Consider the following 21,219-nt stretch of genomic DNA (forward strand, 5'->3'; position numbering starts at 1 on the left):
CATTTCCATCAAACTATTCATTTCGTTTGTATCGAATAGTTCAGATCCTTTTCGACCTGGTAAAAGGCAAAGGATATTATGGTTTCGACTTCACCGACTTTCCTCCATCGAACTTAAAAAAAGATTGCCGAAAAGACTCTCAAAGGTATTCAACTGACTCGTTGCAAATTCATCGACCTGAATAACTTTGGACGAGGTTTTTCCTTGTTGTGTTAAAAGGAAATTGGGCCAGATGAATGCTGTATACGTAGACACAGTACGCTGTACGGCTAGCTACCCGGAAAACCTAATACTACGTGAATGGTCTTTTATCCTTTTATAATCCTTTACCTGTGTGCATTAAAGCTTTCCGTTAGCCCTACTATGGAGCTCAGCGAAAGCGGCGAAAGGGGGATGGGGGCACTGGTAAATGAAATCGCTCATTTTGCTCCTCATCATCCCTACTTCCAAGGGCTCTGCCGAAAGGCCATTTCACAAAATGAACAAAGATTTTCACTGGTCATGCGGTAGCCAACTGGAACTTAGTCCTTTTTGATATAAAACCTGGGAAACAGACGGACGAAAGAAAAAAGAAATCACAAAACTGGACTGAGCTGGACCGGAACAATAGGATATGACTTTGCTAATTTTAATTTGAATTCAAATTTAAATTCCAATCCCTAACCCAGTTTTCCCTTCGTTGTCTTTTTGCAATGTCAGAGGAATTCTTCATCAAAATCAACTGAATTTCAAAAATGCTGTGGAAAATTTCCAGCGGGCTATCCAGTATCGGCCGAACTTAGCATGTAAGTAATTCATGGATTGAAGTAGAACAAAATAAAACCAGGCAATTAGTGCAAAATGGAAAGGGCTTGGAAATATTTTCTAGTTTTTCCTTGATTTAGATGAATCATTTAATAGTTCTGTGACCATTGCTAACGACAAGTTTTTATTGCATTTACAGTAGCCTACCTAAATTTGGGAACATCGTTAATAGCACTAGGTCACTGCCAGGAGGCAGCATCAATTCTAAAAGAGGGCACAAAAGTTGATGGTACCGGCGTTCGGGACCGGGGAGCTCATGAAAATGCCCGAATATCATTATATCTCCAGTTAGGTAGTTTGTATGCTGAACAGGGCAAATTGCAGAGGGCATTAGCTGTGTACAGGGAAGCATTGCATTCACTTCCAGCCAATTATCAACGTGAAGTGCTTCTGCATCGAATAGGAGATATATTTGGGAAGTTGCAACAATGGAACGAAGCTGAGAAGTACCATCGAGCTGCACTTGATATACAGCCAGATCATATTCCTGCACATCTATCATATGGAATTACGTTGGCCAAAAATGTAAGTATTGAAGAACAAGTAGGATAAGTAGGATTCATTTAAAAGAAGCATTACGAAAAAAATCTTACCGAGGGACTGTTTCCCACAAAAAAGATAATTTAAGTTAAAAAGAAAAACTACCAGAGAGTGGGCGGTTGCTATAAGGGAAACTTAATTGCAAAGCAAGTCAGAATGTACGAAGCTGGGCGCTTCTAGTGCAAAGGTTCATCTTGTGGCAGAAATTTCCTGTGCACGATTTTCCAGTCTACCCCCCGGATGAAGTTAAGGGGATGGGGGGAGGGGTTCCGGTAAATTTAAAAAATATGGTAATGTGCTATTATCAGCTTTATTCGAGGAGATATAGGAATTTTTCGGTTGGGTTGGTCCTGAGAACAAGAGCTGTTCCACTTTCCGAGGGCCACATTTTGAGCCCTACTCCTCTATGTTTCACCGACTATCAGAAATAAGATCATTTTCGGAAAATACTGATCGAGCCCTTTCATTTGATATACCACATGACCATATTCTCCAAATAAAATTACACCTCCCTTCCGCATTCATGAGGAGCCCTCCCCCTTAGAACCAGCGCAAAATGATGTGACTCGTTCCCACCGAACTACGTGAAAATAGCTTCAGCTCTTTCCAAGTAACTCGGGTGGCAAACGGACGGAAAATGTGATGAGTTCTATCAAGCTGTATGTATGCAGCCCCAGTTTGAGGAATAGCGCTGTGTTCCTTATCCAACGCATATAAGCTGAATAAGGTCTACCGAGGAATAGCCCTAGAGGTATGTTCTGCCTTCAGAACCTTCCCAAATGGCGAAACGGATCACGACGAGTCGCCCCCCTTGTGAATGCGACAAAGGCTGAAGAATAAAAAGGAGGACCTTGCGTTGTTCGGTATCTCAGGAAAGATGCCAATTAATACCTTGACAGACGAAATGGCGAATATATATAGCATCAAGTCTATCTCTCCTTTGTCAGAGACGGAAAAAACCGAGAGGCAGGAATCTATAACTAGATGCTAACTGCGTATTCTTTCAATGCCCGAGTTTCGTTGAAGAAATAAGAAATCTAGAGGAGAATTTAGGTGAAATCCGCAGAGTGCTAGCATGTCAGGAGGATTGGGTTTGCAGCATTGTAAAGCGGCGACTGCACTTATCAGTCGTCGGATCAATAGCTGCAAGACATTTATATACCTCATACAAGAACCGTGGGTTGTTGGTGGGGCAGTCAGGGGCCTAAACTTCCAACATGCTGACCTATTGTATGCCAATGGAAGCGATCGACCCCGCACCTGCATGGTAGTCTCCAAAGACTTCCAGGCTAACCTGGTTAACGACCTATGTGATGGCGACACCACATCGGCTAAGCTAATCGTAAAAAGTCAACAGGGAGATAAAGAGATACTATGGTGCTCTGCATATTTCCCCTACGACGCAGAAGACGTTCCCAGTGGAACATTCATCAGAGCTATCCAATATGCCAAAAGTAGAGGCATGGGGGTAATAGCAGGATGTGATATCAACGCTCACCACATATGCTGGGGAAGTTCGAAGATCAATGCAAGAGGATCGAGACTACTGGAGTATCTAGTAGGAACCGATTTGCAGATCCTAAATGTGGGTAATGAACCCACTTTCTTTAACGTGGTCAGGCGAGAGGTCATCGACATCACGGTGGCATCTCCTGACATCGCGGCTCTGATCGGAGAGTGAAGAGTATCAAACGATATCACACTCTCGGATCACAGACGCATTGATTTCGTTATGGGCATGGATCCACCTCCACCCACTCCATTTCGGAATCCAAGGAAGACAGATTGGGTAATGTATCGAACAGAATTGAGCGCCCGAATCACGATCCCTGGGAAGCGCATCAAATCCATTACTGGAATTGAGAAGACAACCCAGATGGTCACAACTAGAATGAGAGAAGCTTTCGAAGAAAGCTCTCCACTCAAGATGCCAAAGAAGGGTAAAACACCATGGTGGAACTCGGATTTGGCAAAACAGAGGAGAACAACAAGGATGCTCCTCAATCGTGCTCTGAAGGGTGAATCAAGCACTAGCTGGAATCGCTATAAAGAGGCACAGAAGGCTTTAAAGAAGAGCATAAGATCGGCCAAACGATCATCTTGGACACGCATTTGCGAAGAGATTAACTCTCTTGAGGCAACCTCAAAGCTGAAGCGGATTCTGGTCAAAGAACGTAGCCAGAAACTGGGTTATTTACGTTTACAGAATGGGAAGTACACAGAAAGCGATGAAGAAACGGCAAATCATTTGCTTGAAGTACACTTCCCAGGCAGCATCCAAAATCTAATCTCGGGGCCAACAGGTGCATACAGCCCTCAACCGAGAGACTGGAATCTGGCATGCAAAGTAGTATCACTGGAGCGAGTGAAATTGGCATTCAACTCGTTCCATAGATACAAGTCAGCAGGTCCGGGTGGCATCATCCCTGCGCTAGTAATAGAAGGAATGGATGCCATGGGTCTACATATTCGGAATATATATCGCGCATGCCTAGCACACGCTTATATTCCAATTAAATGGCGGGATGTGAAGGTGTTGTTCATTCCCAAACCAGGAAAATCCACTTACACAGACGCAAAAAGCTTTCGACCAATCAGCCTAACGTCCTTTCTGCTAAAAGGACTAGAAAGACTAGTAGATCGGTTCATAATGGATACACACATTCCTAAGTGGCCACTTCACCATAGGCAACACGCCTACCAGAAGGGCAATTCCACGGAGACAGCACTCCATGAACTTACGGCAAAAATTGAAAAGGCGATGTCCGAAAAAGAATACGCCTTAGGCGCATTCATGGACATCGAAGGTGCCTTCAATTATGCCTCATTCGCGGCAATTTGTGATGCGGCAAGACAGCATGGAATCGAACCGCTGCTAATCAGTTGGATCCTTCACATGCTAGAGTGGAGAAAAATCCACATATCGGTCGGCCAGAAGTCTATTGAAGCAGGATGTCTCAGGGGCTGTCCACAGGGAGGGATTCTCTCTCCACTGTTATGGCTCTTAGTGATGGATACCCTGCTGTGGCTCCTGGAGGACAAATAAGTCTTCGCGCAAGCATTTGCGGACGACCCAGCCGTAATAATTACCGGCAAGTTTGCGGACACCGTATATGACCGCTTGAATGCAACTCTGCATGTAATCCACAGCTGGTGCCTCCGCAATGGACTCACGGTTAACGCTAGGAAGACTGGACTAGTTATGTTCACTAGGAACGTCAGGTGGGGTAACTATACGCTACCCACCTTAGCAGGGGCGGAAATCCAGCTGGCACAAACAGTCAAGTACTTAGGAGTACATTTCGACTCCAAGTTAACGTGGAAGCATCATATCCAGGAACAATATCAGAAATCCTGCAGATTGCTCCTGGTGCTGTAGGAATGCGATAGGTAAGACCTAGGGACTTTCACCTAAACGGATATACTGGATGTATACATCCATAATAAAACCCATTTTCATGTATGCATGCATCGTCTGGTGGCCGAAACTGAACTTTGCTAACAGCAGGAAGCTGCTAATGCAGATTCAGAGACTTGGTTGCCTAAGTATTACTGGGGCAATGAGTACTATGCCGACTGCGGCACTTGAAGCTATCCTAAATTTACCCCCCATTAACTTCACCGAAAGAGAAGAATGGTCGACAAGTGGCCATGAGTCTTTTCAGATTACAGACCTAATAATCTTCATCGTCATGGAGGATGGATCGGGTGCAAGAGTGTTCTCGGAGAATCCGATTATAGAACAGGCCCGACCTCTCGGAAAAATGACGACCATATTCCAGGCGGAGATATATGCCATTTCATTGGCAGCAGAAGAATGTCTGCGACAAAAATGGAGGGGTCGCACCATTCGAATCTGTTCCGACAGTCGGGCGGCATTATCGGCACTAAATGGCAACAACATATCAAGCAAGTTGGTGTGGAGTTGTCGTCAGGTGCTGCTGAAACTTGGCCGACTGAACGAAACATTCCTGATGTGGGTGCCGGGGCAATCTAACATCGCCGGCAATGAGGAGGCTGACAGACTAGCTCGCCGAGGGTCTGGATCCACAATGGTGGGGCCAGAATCAGCTCTTGGAATCCGACCATCTACTGTCAAGTCTACTCTGAAGGGTGAAATTGCAAGGATTCACGCAACTGAGTGGAAAAATTTGGACTCTTGCCGGCAAGCGAAAAGCCTTGTGAAGGAGCCTAGGGCCACTAGAGCGGCATTTTTGTTGTCTCTTAAGAAGTCGGACATGAAAACCCTAGTAGGGCTTTTAACGGGACACTGCCCCTTAAACTACCATATGGAAAAGATTGGGGTAGTGGTTTCGGCTGTGTGCAATCAATGTGAGGAGGAGGAGGAGACGGCCCTGCACTTTTTATGCAGCTGCCCGGCATCCTCAGATCTCAGACGAAGACACCTTGGCAAGGTTTTCTTCAATGAAGAATCTGCACACTCTCTGCCTCTGGAGAATGTTCTCAGATTCGCTAAAGCCTGCGAATACCGTAGGCGGGAAGCCATTGAATAGGCAACTACGGGGATAGTACAATGGGCTCAATAATGGCCTGAGTGCTCGGAGCTGCGGCTCCCCCGAGTTAACTAAACTAAACTAACTAACAGGAGGATTGGGATACAATCAACCTTATGATCCCAAGGTTCCATCGTAAACTACGAAAAGCGGAAGAAATCAAGTAGGTACGGTTACAGACGCCACGGATTAAAGAAAGGAGATCTTGCTAAAGTGAGCTAACTCCGCCCCGTGTTAAAACACTAGTGCACTGGCCTGGTCTACGCCTCTGGGTGCTGCCACAAGGTAAAGGGGAGTCGCGGCGGGTTTCAGTCGGTAAAAATCCCACACACACTGCCGTGCCCAGGTCAGAGTCTTTCGAATATTTCCTTCATCAAAACACTAAACAGATAGGCGGAAAATGAAAAGAATCTAGTCAGGTTTTATTTCACCTAAAATCTTAAAAATTGGACCTTAGTATCCGATCTAGGCCTGCCTTAATAAGGAACTCCAGACATCCCGGTTTTGTGCCGAGATCGACCAATTCGATATCCCTAAAAGTTGTCTGGCGTCCTGACCTACGCCATTGCTCCATCTTTGGCTGGGGAGGGTCTGCCTCGTCTTCTTTTTCTACCATAGATATTGCCCTTATAGACTTTCCGGGTGGGATCATCCTCATCCATACGGATTAAGTGACCCGCCCACCGTAACCTATTGAGCCGGATTTTATCCACAACCGGACGGTCATGGTATTGCTCATAGATTTCGTCATTGTGTAGGCTACGGAATCGTCCATCTTCATGTAGGTGGCCAAAAATTCTTCGGAGGATTCTTCTCTCGAACGCGGCCAAGAGTTCGCATTTTTCTTGCTAAGAACCCAAGTTTCCGAGGAATACATGAGGACTGGCAAGATCATAGTCTTGTACAGTAAGAGCTTTGACACTATGGTGGGACGTTTCGAGCGGAACAGTCAACTAAAAACATGTCTACGATTGTAAGCCCGAGAAACGTAGATACATGTAGTTGACAGTTCTAGGAAATGGTCCGATGATTCACAGACCAGCATCAGCATCAACAGCACAACAATCGTTATCCGTTAAAAACTGTCTGGCGTCCTGACCTATGCCATCGCTCCAATCCAGGCAGAGTCTGCCTCGTTTTCTTTTTTTGCCAGCTACCATGCTGGAAATAAACGTTACGTAACTGACTTTTCTTTGACCTCCCGTTGAGTAGAAGTTGACGAGAATTATACTCTATGAATTTCTGTGAAATCCATGCAGAGTTTATGGTACTTTACTCCAAGTGGAATTAGCGATCAGATTTCACTCACTTACATCCGAAGTAGCGCTACAACAATTGTTCACGTTGACGACGAACTGAACTCAGCACACAAGGGGGGATAGGGAATTACACAAGTTGCAAAGGCTGGCTTGCAGGTGTAGCAGTGGGGCAATGAGGACATGGCCAACGGGATCCCTGGAGGTCCTTCTGGGATTAACCCCTCTTTATCTGCCCATATAGGTGCAAGCAAAGAGGGAAATTTTCAGGATGGCCGCTAGTATCAATGAGGCGGCGAGCTGCCTAAATCGAAGGAAGATTGATATTCTTTCTAGGCGAATTACTGATACCAAAGGATAATATGACAACGAGGGTCCATTTCGATAAGAAATTTGAAACGCGTTGGAGTAACAAGGCAAACTGGGAGAGCGTGGCTGTGACATACGGCTTAAACCACCAACTGATTACTTGGTACACTGACGGACCCCGCATTACAGAGGAAGCGGCTGCCGGTGTCATTGGTCCAAGCAAAATGTACTTTGAGCTAATGGGCAGGTACACTACCATATTCCAGGTGGAAATATACGCCATAGACAAATGTGCCTCCTTTAATTTCAAAAGGAACTATGGGGGGCAAAACATTGCTAATCTGACTGATAGCCAAGCGTCAATCAAGGTACTTAGGTCCAACCAGGTGAACTCTAAACTGGTATGGCAATGCCTCGAGAGACCGAATATGCTCGGCTGGTTCAATAAGGTCTGGATACTCTGGGTTCCAGGCCATGTTGGGTAAGAAGACAATGAGGCAACGAACCAACTAGCCAAGAAGGGAGCAGGGACGCATTTACACGGACCAGAATCTTTCTGTGGAATCGGAAACGGATTCATGACTATGACTCTAAGAAATGAAGAGGAACGGTTGAGGGAACTATACTGGGCGGGCAGACCAGGGATAGAGCAGTCCAGGGTGCTTACTGGGGAATACGAACCCAAACGCACAAAGGATTGTTTGAACCTCACCAAAAAGAACCTCCGAATCATAGTGGGAATTCTCATTGGTCACTGTCGGCTAAACTATCACCTAGTGAAGCTAGGGATATCTACGGACACTGCTTGCCTGTATGACGAAACCTCTATACACGTCCTGGGACAGTGTCCGGCACTTGTGCAAAGTAGGTTGAGGCATCTGGGAGAACACTTAATACCAGATGCAAAGCTGAAAGATCTGAAAGTAGGAAACATACTTAAGTTCCTGATGGTTATAGGCCTGCTTGAGATGCTATAGTTACAATAGTTACACTATAACCACAATGGTTATTTAAGGACGCGATGCGACTTTCCCTTAATAGAATAATAATCCTATCCTTTTGATGGCGGACCGAACTAATTTTGAGGAGCATGGAGAAGATTGAGCGCTAGCACCGCGTTCCATTTACCCCATGTTGGAATCTCGTCATCGAGGTTTCTGTTTGTCTTTGTTCCGTTTTGCTTGTGCAGCACTAAGTGTGCTATAATCAAATTAAAAGGTAGCCTAATTGAAAACTGGAACGGTGTGGATGCACTACACCCTATAAAAAATTGACTACCATTTTGTAGTGCACAGACCAGATTGACATTGACATTGATCAGCATACTGCACAGAAGAGGCGATAGTACACTTACTTGAGGGCAGCCCTTCGTCGCGTCCATTGTTTGGTAGCGAGCAACACCCTCTTTAGCACACAACAATCTCTCCGTTAGCATAGCGTAGATCCACTTTATTAGAGTATCGTCAACATCATGCTCTCTGGCGGTATCACAGAGCTTTTAGAAGGGCGCACAGTCAAACACGAACACCCCCATCGCATACTGATCCTTCTGAGTTGCATCTTCAATCTTTGAAACCAAAGAATGGACAGGAGACTCACAGGACTTTCCACGTTGGTAAGTATGTTGGTTTTCATTTAGTGGGTGCGACCTTAGCGTCTTCTCGCGAATGTGACGTTCAATCAGTCTTTCCAGACATTTCAGCGAAAATGATGTTAGGCTGATTTGTCTGAAGTTCTTTGGATTAGAATAGTCATCTTTCCCAGGTTTTGGTATGAAGGCTACCTTCATCTTCTGCCAAGAGAAAGGCACGTAGCCCAGAGCAAAATTATTTCTTAGAAGTTACTCTAAGTTCTCTATACCCCCCTTTAGCATGGCTGGGTAGATGCCATCCATGCCAGATGTTTTGAAGTGTTCAAATGACAGTATAGCAGCTGTCGACTTTTCATTGGTTACAACCGCTCTCGGAGTGTCCTAATTCCCCTTGCAACAGCTTCCTGTTGAAAGATTTGCAGAAACCGCCAGTTCACTTCTTCCTACTTCTGAGGCCTGTTCTCCCAGGTGGTGTGCTTCCAAGAGAAACTTTACAGACTCGACTATGGAGTTCGTGAAAGTACCATCGGGTTTTTTAAGAGAATCCAACTTGGCCGACTCATCCTTATTGAGGACTCTGCACAGGCTGGAAGTCTCCCTTTCACCTTCCAGTTCCTCAAAATATGTTCTAAAAGAGTCTCGTTTCGAACGTTTTACGAGCCACTTATATTCACTCTGTGAGCGCTGGAAGTTTAGCCAGTCTTCATTTTTATTGCTTTTGCAAACACGATTTAGAAGTCGTCTGGCTAATTTCCTGAGTCTCTGCAATTCTCTGTTCCACAATAGAACCGTTTTACTACCTTAGCCTCAGGAAGTAGGACAAGCCTATTCAAAGCACTCTAAAACTGTGCAATTAAGAGTTTTCAATTGTTCTCCTATCGCCAAAGGAGTCCTTAGTTGCCTAGAGAGCTCAACTTTGTCGCCAAGAAGTTCATTGAACTTCGTCCACTTTGTTTTCCTAAGGTTGCGTCTTTGCATTACAGGCTAGTCGCTTGCAATAGTCAGGCTAAATTCTAAGTAACGGTGATCTGAGAATGAGACTTCATCTAGCACTCTCCAGTTTCTAATCAACTCTAACAACTTTGAAGTGCAGAGTTCGTGGTCATCAGACCACCTGAAATGATAAAATCAAACAGCTTCTCTGCCCCAACAAATATGCTGAGCGTTCGATGCACAACCTATTAAAAGTTCAAGACCACTTGATTCTGGATACACTACCAGATTCCTTAGTTCTTGCGTAGGCGGAGGGCACACAGCATCATAGGGTTAGCAAGCAGAGGCAACTATGACATTTCCACTCTTACCATTAACCTGGTATTGTAAGTTAACCGGAACAAAGCCCTGGGAACAGAATTGTCACAGTAGGGTTACCTCTAACAATTTTGACATCAGAACGCAGGCCCTCGATCTCGAGGATTTTTCAGCGAGGAAAATCCTAGTCTCCTAGACTGATCTAATACCATAGATTTTGTTAAAACGAACCCACGGCTCTTATACCAGAAATATGTAACGACAGTCCTGCAGCTTTGCCAGCGTTTCCGGAAGAAGATTTGGCATGCTGCCGGTTAATTTGACTAACTCTTATATTTGTAGCCATAAGTGCAGTTTAAGATGAAAACCGCCGCTACCGGCGGCCGAGGTTACCAGCTTTTCCTCACCTTCCGTCGAAAGTTCCGCTTTCTTGCTTCCCATTTCTCTGAACATCGCGACACTTGGTGGTGTAGCAACGTCAATGTACTCATTCCCAAGAAACTTTGCCTTCTTTCGCAGTGCCTTCGGTTGTCGTCGGCTAGAAGCCCTCCCAGGTTCACGGTGTCGGGGCTGCATGGAACTGGTTCTACATATCGGAATTTGACTAGTTCCGTCCACATGACCAGCTTCTCTTCCATTCGTTTTTCCAGGTAGAGGCGGAGGAGAAGGCTCTGATATGCGAGCCTGTAGTTCCTTCTCCTTTGCGGCTCAAGTTTCCTTCTGCTGAGCCTTCCTCTCCCGTATTTCAGAAGAGTTAGGCAACAGTGTCACCGACAGGCCGACCGTAGTCTTAACACATTTCCAGTTCCTCTCATTAAGGGAGTTCCTCTACTATCCTTTTTCGCTGACCGCGTGGAGAGCCTGTCTTCCACAAATTTCTCCGTGGGGGAACATGAATTAGGTGAGGCCTCCAAAATCCATGCCTCGGCCACGACCTGATTTTTCAAAGTGACAGGTGGATTCGAAGTCTGTGACTTCTTACCACTTGGAGAGTTACAATCCTTTGTTTCCATCTCCATGTCTACCACACTATCACAAGCTCGCCCACCACGACAGGGTTGTGTCCGAGGGGGAGCATGAAGATATTAGTTCAGACTTCCCGAAGATCCATTGGAACTGTTCACTGAATTACACCAGCTATGCTCATCCTTATACTGTTTTCCTGTCCCATTTTCTAAGCTAGATTTATTTCCCTGAAAATTTTGACCGACCTGACCACCGTTTCGGACGTTCTGCTAATTGAAATGTCTGTTGGAATGGTCTACATTTGCTTAGTTTGATATTTATAGGAAACAGTAAAGAAAATTTCGGTCTCTGGGTCAGATCTGGAGTAATCAAGGGTAATGTAGAACTAAAAATTTTGTATAGCTTCCAATAAGATTCTCCGAAATACTCACTAAAACTCATTTTCATTTTACTATTTACATAATTCGGGGCCAATTCTTCTGTTTTTAGGGAGATGAGAGATTTTGTCGCTTGATTGAAAGACAAATAAAAATGGATCTTTCGTTCCTATAAAATGTAGACTACTTCTGGAATTGTAAAGAAAATACAAAGTTGAAAAACAAAACTTTGAGAAATATCCATTACCGCAATGATGGCGACAAATTTACGATATAAAATTAGATATTGTCCTCCAGGACTTAAATTGATTTTATTTCGGTTACAGAGCAGTAGAGCATCAGAAGCGGAACTATGGTTCAAGCGTGCCCTGAAATTGGCTCCAGCGGATTCCAGTGTCCATCATCACTACGGTAAGTAGCTTCGAAATCCTGATTTCATTTTCATGTTTTTTTTTTCTCAATTTCCCTTTGTCCTACTTCTCCGTAAGACCATTATTTCACCACATTTTCCTTTCCCATGCACTATTATCCATGCAATCCTTTTACGCCATAGAGTGTACGTCCCAGCCAAACCCCATCGATTCCACCTTCTCCAACAATATCGACACACACTCCACATAGTGCACCTACGCTCTTTGTATATTGTACGTACATCATCATGAGTGGGTTGAAATAATACAGTACACACTCATGGAAAAAAATAGATGAAAAACGAAAATGATGAAAAAAAATTTAATTAAAAATTTTCCAGCTGAATTCCTGACAACGCTCGGGAGGCATGACGAAGCCTGCACTTATCGAGTACGTGCCGCTGAATTATCCCCAAAGGATTATTCGTTAGTGGTGTCAGCTGCAACGGCATTAAGGCTGCTGGATCGGAAAATTGATGCGGAAAAGTGGTATCGCAAAGTGAGTATTGATTATGCAACGCATAAAAAGTGAAACATTCTAAAAGTTTGTCATGTAAAGGTAAATGCTGAATTCGAATTTGATTGCACCATTTCACCGTAATTGCATTCATTCCGACTCCCTCTAGGCGCCTCCATGAGTCGTTAAACGAAACTTTAAGGAAATCCTTTGGCTTTAAGCTCTGGCGAGGTCCAAACCAATTGATTTTTCTAATCTTCAGTGGATCCTGTACTCTACATTTCAGGGGCCCCTTAATTATGTTTCCTATTTTGTTGAAGCCATCGAGCGAACTGCACAAGGACGGCGGCACCGACGTTCCCAAAATGTTTTAAAACTAATAAATCAGCCCAAAATGTTGATTTATTACACTTAAAAACGTGTATTTGGGATTAGCTCTCGGATTTTCTTTTGAAAGTCTCATTTTCCCCATGTCAAGATCGTCTTCTGGGTCGTAGTCCTTGCCGTCGCTCCGCGTTGCCGCCTGACTCCTTCTTGCTCCTTACCAATGGGTATGAGCTTCTTAATGTTGTTTTGGTGCATGCTATTTTCAAAAAGGAAACAGTTTTGATAAATGACTTAACTAACGATACGTACATTGCTAAGCTCGCCTCCTGTAGCCATATATTGTGCCATATACGTAGGTGGAAAATGAATGTTCAAGTAAATTTCAAGGAAGGAGGTGATTCTTAATGATAGCCATATTATGATGAAGTGGAGGCGCGTTTAGTTAACAGAGTGCGCAATAAATGGACTCATGTGCTAATGTACTGATTCTGCGAATAAAGGAAGAGTAGACAAAAGAACTTTGAAGCGCGTGTATCTTTCACGCGATAAAGGCAAAGATTGATCGCCACATTCACAATCCCATCACATGCACAATCTAACCAACGACTAAACAGGACCTAGTTTTCCGTAGAAAGCTACATTGAGTTGTAGACTTATCCAGCCACATACAATATAAGAACCTTCAATATTCAGCCATCTAGGTTCACACTAATTGTTCAGAGAATGCTTAATGATTGGTATCTTTTTTTGCTCTCCATTACGTTGATTAATATACATATAATAATTGCTCGCTTGTGGAGTAAGAACTCCAATTGGGAACTTAATCTCTCAGCGGACAAATTAGGTGTAATAAACAGAAATACATTATTTTTGTAATAAATTGATTTGAGTTAATTATGGACTGTTATGTTCGACAAATTGTTGCCATTTTGAGAACAATTGTCTGATGTCTCTCTCATAGAAGCAATCGTCCCTATTGGCAAAAACTGGGACAGTCGATTTTCATAACCCTCAGTGCGGCAAACTTTTCATCAAGAAAATGATTTGACATGGACAGAAATAGATGATAGTCACTTGAAGCTAGGTCCGAAATACTAAAAACCCCCACTGAATTACTGTCAATGTGTGTCCTGGTGTTGTCCCGAAGGATCACAATTCCTCTTCTATTGACTGAACTGGGTAACTTCTGGGCGATTGCTCCTTTCAGATGGTTCCATTGTTGACAGTACAGGCCCGAGTTAAAAGTTTCACCGTATGGGAGTAGCTCATGGAAGCTGATTCCCTGCCAATCCCAGTAAAACCTTCCTGCCCGTTAATCCTGGTGCGGTCACCATTTGCACTGGCTCACAGTGATGCGATCACGACCATTGTGGCTTGACGTTTGTGGTAACTGATCTAGTTTTCATTAGAATGGGTCAATTTTCTTCCGATTGAGCAACAATTCGCAGTAAAAATTCCGTCCATGGGGCTTTTGACCTTAACTTCTCCAACCGATTGTTTGTGCAATGTTTAGCTCCTGCACTATCGAAGCAATACCTATATGATAAATCTTCAAAGATCACAGGTCGAGATTACGCCCCTACTCCTCATTGTATATGTTCAGAAGTTCATTTAAGGGGCAGATTGCACTTAAAGCTTCCTGAAATGCAACCAGCGCAACATTTTCCGGCACTAGTAATCGACCTAGGTCCTCCAGGTTGGGGGTTGGGTAGGGCTGACAACGCTATATGGAAAACCGATGTTACGAAGCGACGGGCGGAGCCTCAGACAGGATGGACTTTACAACGGCGAACCCGGCAACGACAACGGAGTATCGATTTGTGCATTTTCTCATGGAATGTTCTCTCCCTGTACAGACCGATACTCTGTCCCAATAAAAGGCTGAAGTAACGTCGTTACAAGGGTTGCGCTGGGCAGGGACCGGTTTCCCGGAGAAGAGCCACTACACCAAACACAATAGTGGTCATCCAATAAACCATGTGCTCGGAGTAGGTTACTTAGTCAGTCAAAAAATGAAACCTGTTGTTATCAGCTTTGAAAACATAAGCGAACAACTATCCACTCTGCACTTGCGAGGCAAATTTAGAAATATAAGTCTCGTTAATGTTCACGCCCTTACAGAGGAGGCTATAGAGTCTTCCTCAGCACCAATAAGAGGGAAATGGATGCCGCAGTAACCGCAGTCAACAGAGATCCTGGAGATGAAGCATCAACAAATTATCTTGACAATCACCTGAAGAACGTTATCATGGATACGGCCACAAACATACTTGGCCCCAGCCGTAAAAGGAGTCGGAACGGCTGGTTTGACGATGAATGTAGGCTAGCAACGGAACGGAAGAATGCCGGATATCGAGTAATGTTGCATTCTCAAAGAACGCGGGACGCGCAGAGACTTATCACGAACTCCGTCGAGCGGAGAAGCGACTTCACAGACGAAAAAAGGAAGGCGGGGAGAACCAACAAGTCTGTGAACTAGAAAAGTACAGGGAGCAACCATACCAGGCGCACAAGTTTTACCAACAAGTCAGCAGGATGAAGCCTTATACACCTCGATGCTCATCCTGCAGAGACAAAGAGGGAAATCTGATTTCCGACAGAATGGGCATATTGGTGCGATGGGTTGAGTATATTGATGAACTACTGAACAACCAGAACATCGGCGAGTTGGAGGTCCCGCCAACAGAATACGACGGACAAATACTGCCACCACCATGTATAGAAAAAAGAATCCGTGCAATCTATCGGCTTAGAAATCATAAGTCGCCAGTAGCCGATGGAATTACAGTTGAGTTGGTTAAATATGGAGGCGACCAATTACACCAAGTGGTTCATCAACTTGTGCTGAAGGTGTGGGACAGTGAGATATTGCCTAACAGCTAGCAACGAGGCATTATTTGCCCCATACAAAACAAGGGGGATACCACGCAGTGTAACAATTATAGAGGTATCACGTTGCTGAGTACCATCTATAAGATTTTCTTCGCTATCTTGCTAGCCCAGATAGCCCTATACGTCAGAAGATCATCATCACAGCCTATACTGAACAGATTTTCAGATTTTCTCTGTTCGATAAGCGATGGAAAAACTGCTGGAATATAGCCATCAGTTGCACCATCATTTGATCGACTTTAAAGTACCTATGATTGTATAGGTAGGGTAAAACTGTTCACAGCTATGGGAAAATTCGGTATCCCGACGAAGTTGATAAGACTTACTAGGTTGACCCTCACCAATGTGCGAGGCCAAATAAAAGCAACTGGATCCCTCTTGAGTCCATTCAACATCAACAAGGGTCCAAGACAAGGGGATGCCTCATCATACGTCCTCTTTAGCCTGGCCCTGGAGAAAGTGATTTGCAATGCAAATGCAAATGCCAGAGGTACTATCCTTTTCAAGTCCTTCAAACTAGATCATGGGAAGAACAACCCGAGATATACAGTCTACCATCATCCATATTGGGCAGGCGGCTCGAGATCTTGGGCTGCACATCAACGAAAGTAAGACGAAGTACATCATGCCAACGTCAGCGCCGGAAACGAGAAGAACGAACAACATCGGATCACATTGGTCAAACGAAGACAATGAAGATAGGAGACTACAACTTTAGGGCCGTTGAAAATTTCTCTAATCTAGGGCAAAAATCACAACCGATAATAGCTATGACGATGAAATCCGCGCACGGTAGTTGTTGAAACTGTTTCGGTTGTTGAAACTGTTTCGCTCAAAACGTGTCACCATAGGGTCAAAGCTCTTACTGTACAAGACTATGATCTTGCCAGTCCTCATGTATTCCTCGAAGATTTGGTGTCTTAGCACAAAGAATTGCGAACTCTTGGCCGCGTTCGAGAGAAGAATCCTCCGAAGTACTTTTGGCCCTCTACATGAGGATCAACGATTCCGTAACCTACATAGCGACGAAATCTATGACCGATACCACGACCGTTGCGGTGAGCGGTCACTTAATCCGTATGAAAGAGGATGATCCAGCTCGAAAAGTTTATAAGGGCAACATCTGTGGTAAAAAGAGAGGGCGAGGCAGACCCTGCCTTAGATGGAGCGATGACATAGGTTAGGACGCCAGACAGTTTTTAGGGATATCGAATTAGTGGACCTCGGGTTTCTGCAGTTCTTTATTAAGGCAGGGTTAGACCGGATATCGGTTGTTGCGCCGCTGATGATGATGATTTGCTAGATTGACTGTACTAACTGGAACTATTTTATGATTCTTTGAGAAGTCCTTCCTTTAATCTACAGGCATTTAATGATGAACAAGAAAAAATATTGCGCGATTATTTGGTTAAAGCTTCAAATATGTTCTGCTTTTCAATACGCGCGCAAATTGAAAAAAAAAATTGGAGCCATCAAGAAAGTGCCTGATATCTGGTTTGCTGAGACTCGCTGCTTGGATTTATGAAACACCACTCTGTTTTGAGTTTGCAGCGCCCTGTGCAAACTTCAATAGGTCATGCCGCAGCTTTCAATAAGCCAGTCGTAAGCCCGTCCTTTGACACTTACGAAAAAATGTGCAAATCACATAAATATGGATGAGATGGAACTGTCCACTGTCCACAAAACGAAATTGTTGTAACGCCTAAAGGTCCCAGATCTGTTGGAGCAATAAGTTCTGGTGAACGTGGTACGAATGTGACAATGGTACTCGTGAGGTCTGTTGCAGGCGATCGAATCCCGACATTCTTCATTTAACCACGAGCAAAATTCCTTTACAAGTTTTTACTACATGGCACTGCGAATGCAAGAGGAGTAGCAAATGGGTAGGGATGGCAGACTGACGACACGTTCTTCGAATGGCTGCAATACTTCAAATATTACACGGTCTGATCTAGCGCTGAAAAAACTTTGCTCATCATGGATAATCACAAATCTCACTTGACAATTGCTGGATTAGACTTTTGTAAGGATAATAACATTGGAGTGTTAACTCTACCTCCGCACACCAGCCATCGAATCCTGCATTTCGATAGAGGAATGTTTAGGCCTCTGAAAACCTATTTTGACCATTCGTGCAAGTTGCGGATGTTGAACCACCCTGGTGTTCCCATTACTATCGACCTCCTAGCTGAACTGGTCGCTGAACCGTTGTTTAAAGCTGCTTCTAGCAAGAATATTCTTTCAGATCAAGTGACATTTGGGCCATTTAACCGTGACATTTTTTCGGAAGTTGATTCCTTACCGGCATTCATAGCTGATCGACCGTGCGAGGGCGAAGCTGATTAAAAGGGTGTCCCATCGAATACCCAACAGGAAGCTGCTCCATCAAATGCCCGTCAAGAGGCTGGCCCATTGAATGCCCACCGAGAAGCTGGTCCTTTGAATGTCTACCAGCAGGCTGGTTCATCTAATGCCCACTAGGAGGCTGATCCATCATATGCCGATCAAGAGCCCGGTCGATCAAACAAAATCAGACGCCGAAAATTAGCAGCTGAAAAAAGAGAAGAAAGAAAGACAGCAAAGCAACAGAAAATGATAGAAAAAGAGAAGTAAAAGGAATGAAAAATACGCCAAAGCACAAACGTGGTCGTCCTAGAGCTAACCAGGAACGCTCTGACGGCGACAAGACATATACAAGTGCAAATTGCTGGAAAATAACTTTTTCGAACAGTTTCTTTCCTTTGTGTATCATTTGCTACTTTGTTATTTTTGTACCTGAATACCGACAATGGATATCCTTTATTTTTTGTACTTTTATTTTTTTTTATTATTTGGTGAATTCATACTCTTGAAATAAAAGTTGAAACGTTAATTTTCTAAACTTTATCCCGAATATAGTGACCTATCGTGCCCCCAGTCAGTCTAATTCCTATTGTGATCTGCTCCAGAGTGAGAAGATAACGTTGGCTTAGTACAGAGCCCAGCAAGATAGCTGCAAGGACAACCTACCTTTGGGCCTACCATCAGTCGGAGAATCTGGCACAAGATGTTGTGAGCCTGTGTGCCCACCTGGCTAGTCTACCGTGAAGATCTGTGCCTTGAACGAAGAATAGTCCCTCCCCCTGCCAAAAATGTCTGTTCAGTAATGGTGTAGTTTCGCCATGCTCGAATATCAAGGAACTTCATCTCCTCTCTCTGACTTTTGCATCAGGACCATATTGACTGGCAAAAAACAGACCCATTGCAATTCCTCGATGACTTCCAAAGTCAGTATTTGATCAATTCCTGTATAAAGGAGTTTCTCGATGGCGGGAGGCACTGAAAAGTGTTTCTGCTTACTATTCACTGTTGGTTTACTATTCCCGATATTGATGGTACCGTAAGACTTATAAATTGAAAGCCGTCTATTCGAAAAATGGGAAGCTGCTAATGGCAATATCGCATCTTGTTCGCTGATGTGTCATCAAATGCAGTTGGTTTATATTCGCTCAAAAATATGAATTAAAGTGTACATATTAGGGTCTTGAAACTCGATGGAGCACTTCCAGCACTACACTACCTCTCGAATAAAATCGAGAAATGTTCTTTTCCTTGGGGGAAATATGCAACGGTTTTCCAGGCTAAAGTATATGCGATTCTAAGGGTGGCAACCTGGGTGATTTACGAGCCGTTGAAGGGTAGGTACATCATAATCTGCAGCGATAGCCAGGCTCCATTGAGGGCGTTAAGTAGTCCGTTAATCACCTCGAAAATAGTTGACGAATGTAGAAGATTCAATACGGTGGAACTACTCTGGGTACCTGGTCACTGGGGTATAGAAGAAAATGATATCTCGGGCGCCTTAGTGAAAAAGAGTTCAATCTCTCCGTTGCCAGGACTTGAACAAGCCATCTTCAAAAACTGGAAACGAGCTTTTCATAATGACAGGTGGCAGAGCCTAAATGCTACTAGATACACCAAGCTTTTCTTGTGAGAACTTAACAGCCATACTGCAAAGTTTATCTTGTCAAAAAGCAAGAAAACTGGTGCGGGTATTGTGGATATTCTGACTGATCATAATTTACTACTTGCACATATGTTCAGAATAGGAATTATACAAGATGATACAGATCCCTCCTTTAATGAGGAAGAGGAATCCATAGTGCAGTTTCTATGTGAATGCCCCGCCTATAGACGCATCAGACATCAGATTTTTGGTGTTAACGTGCTCCAGTTGCAACGGTTAGCATCAAACGTAAGAAGGGGAGTCGAGTACTCGTACAATGAGCCACTAAGATCTGAGTATTCAGAGGCCCCATAACACACACTCCACACACGGTAAGAGACAATGTGGTCAGCATTGTGCCCGCTCGTGATTAATACTCTAATTTGACTCAGATACTCATTCACAACTGAATACACTGAGATTCGTCATCCAGTTTCAGTTCTAAAAAATAGTATGATAATTGCTAAACGCCTTTCATACTCTGTCTATTAATGCAGATAGGAGAAGTGCAATGACCAGTAAGAATGGAAACTTTGATTTGGTTGGTATTTTCATCTTCAAACGTACCCTGCTCACCTTTTTCTCCAAGTCCAGAACCATTTAAGCAGCATCCATGGCTCGGCGAAAGAGCAAATAGATATCATCGACATACCTAAAGTGGAGAAGGTCACTGATAACAAGAATATACCTAAATTTATAAGAAATGTGACGTTGATGGAGCACGCGACTTGTAGCTCGGATTATAGCTATTAATTTGTCCAGGATGCTCTTTGCATCATTGTGAGTTGGGAGCCGACAGTTAGCATCCTGAGCGGATTTTTTAACGATTCGCCACTATCTGTAGTTAGTTCTTCCATGATGAGGTGTACGGTTCTAAAATCGATGATATCTACGGCAACTTCTGCTTTCGCCACTAATGCATCACCAGATTTTGCATGGCATTGGAGCTTGAGCGCTTCCCAGTAATCAATAGACACTTCACTGTCTCTATTCCCCAGTCAGCCACGGCTTGTGATGATAATCCCTTTCGAGGCCGATGTCAGCGTTCTCTTATTACACACATCAAGAATACTCAGTCTACTACTGATTACAATGTTGCTAATCTGATTGCTTGCACGCTGCCAGTTGGTTGTAACCCAGCTTACCTTATGGGATGCTCCGGGGTTGAATAATGAGCCGTTGGAAACTGCTGTCGCTGTGAGTAGTCAAGAAAAGGATAGAGCAAAAGTGTTACTCGGTATTAGGAATGGTTAGATTTTCAATATCTCGTAGTAACAATATCTGGAATCACGGGTGTACATCAATTAACAAAATATGTCTCGAATAAGACCAAGGCTAAACAAGAGAAGGAAGATCGATTCGGTGAGGAAGCCCTCTGTTCTTCTCAGAAGCTCGTCCACTGCTCACCAGTCCAGTTCGTTTCCTCTTTATTCTCATGAAAATCTCTGTGCATCGTCCGGTGCTTTCCAAGTATTTTTATAATCGTTTGAGCAACAATCCAATTAAATCAGGGCCTTGAAATGTGTTAGAAGACTTGATT

General features: G+C 43.9%; 1 protein-coding gene across 2 annotated transcripts in view; it reads left to right on the forward strand.

Annotated features, from left to right (window-relative positions):
- Positions 1 to 21,219, forward strand: part of LOC119646407 (protein O-mannosyl-transferase TMTC2) — a 184,881-nt gene that overhangs the window by 162,030 nt on the left and 1,632 nt on the right. For both annotated transcript variants that reach the window (XM_038046851.1, XM_038046852.1), the window contains 4 exons: positions 700 to 785; positions 944 to 1,329; positions 11,935 to 12,019; positions 12,360 to 12,517. In XM_038046851.1, coding sequence (XP_037902779.1) covers positions 700 to 785; positions 944 to 1,329; positions 11,935 to 12,019; positions 12,360 to 12,517 — 715 coding nt within the window. The remainder of the gene's footprint in view (positions 1 to 699; positions 786 to 943; positions 1,330 to 11,934; positions 12,020 to 12,359; positions 12,518 to 21,219) is intronic.

Source organism: Hermetia illucens, chromosome 1, assembly GCF_905115235.1.
Source record: "Hermetia illucens chromosome 1, iHerIll2.2.curated.20191125, whole genome shotgun sequence".
Classification (NCBI taxonomy): domain Eukaryota; kingdom Metazoa; phylum Arthropoda; class Insecta; order Diptera; family Stratiomyidae; genus Hermetia; species Hermetia illucens.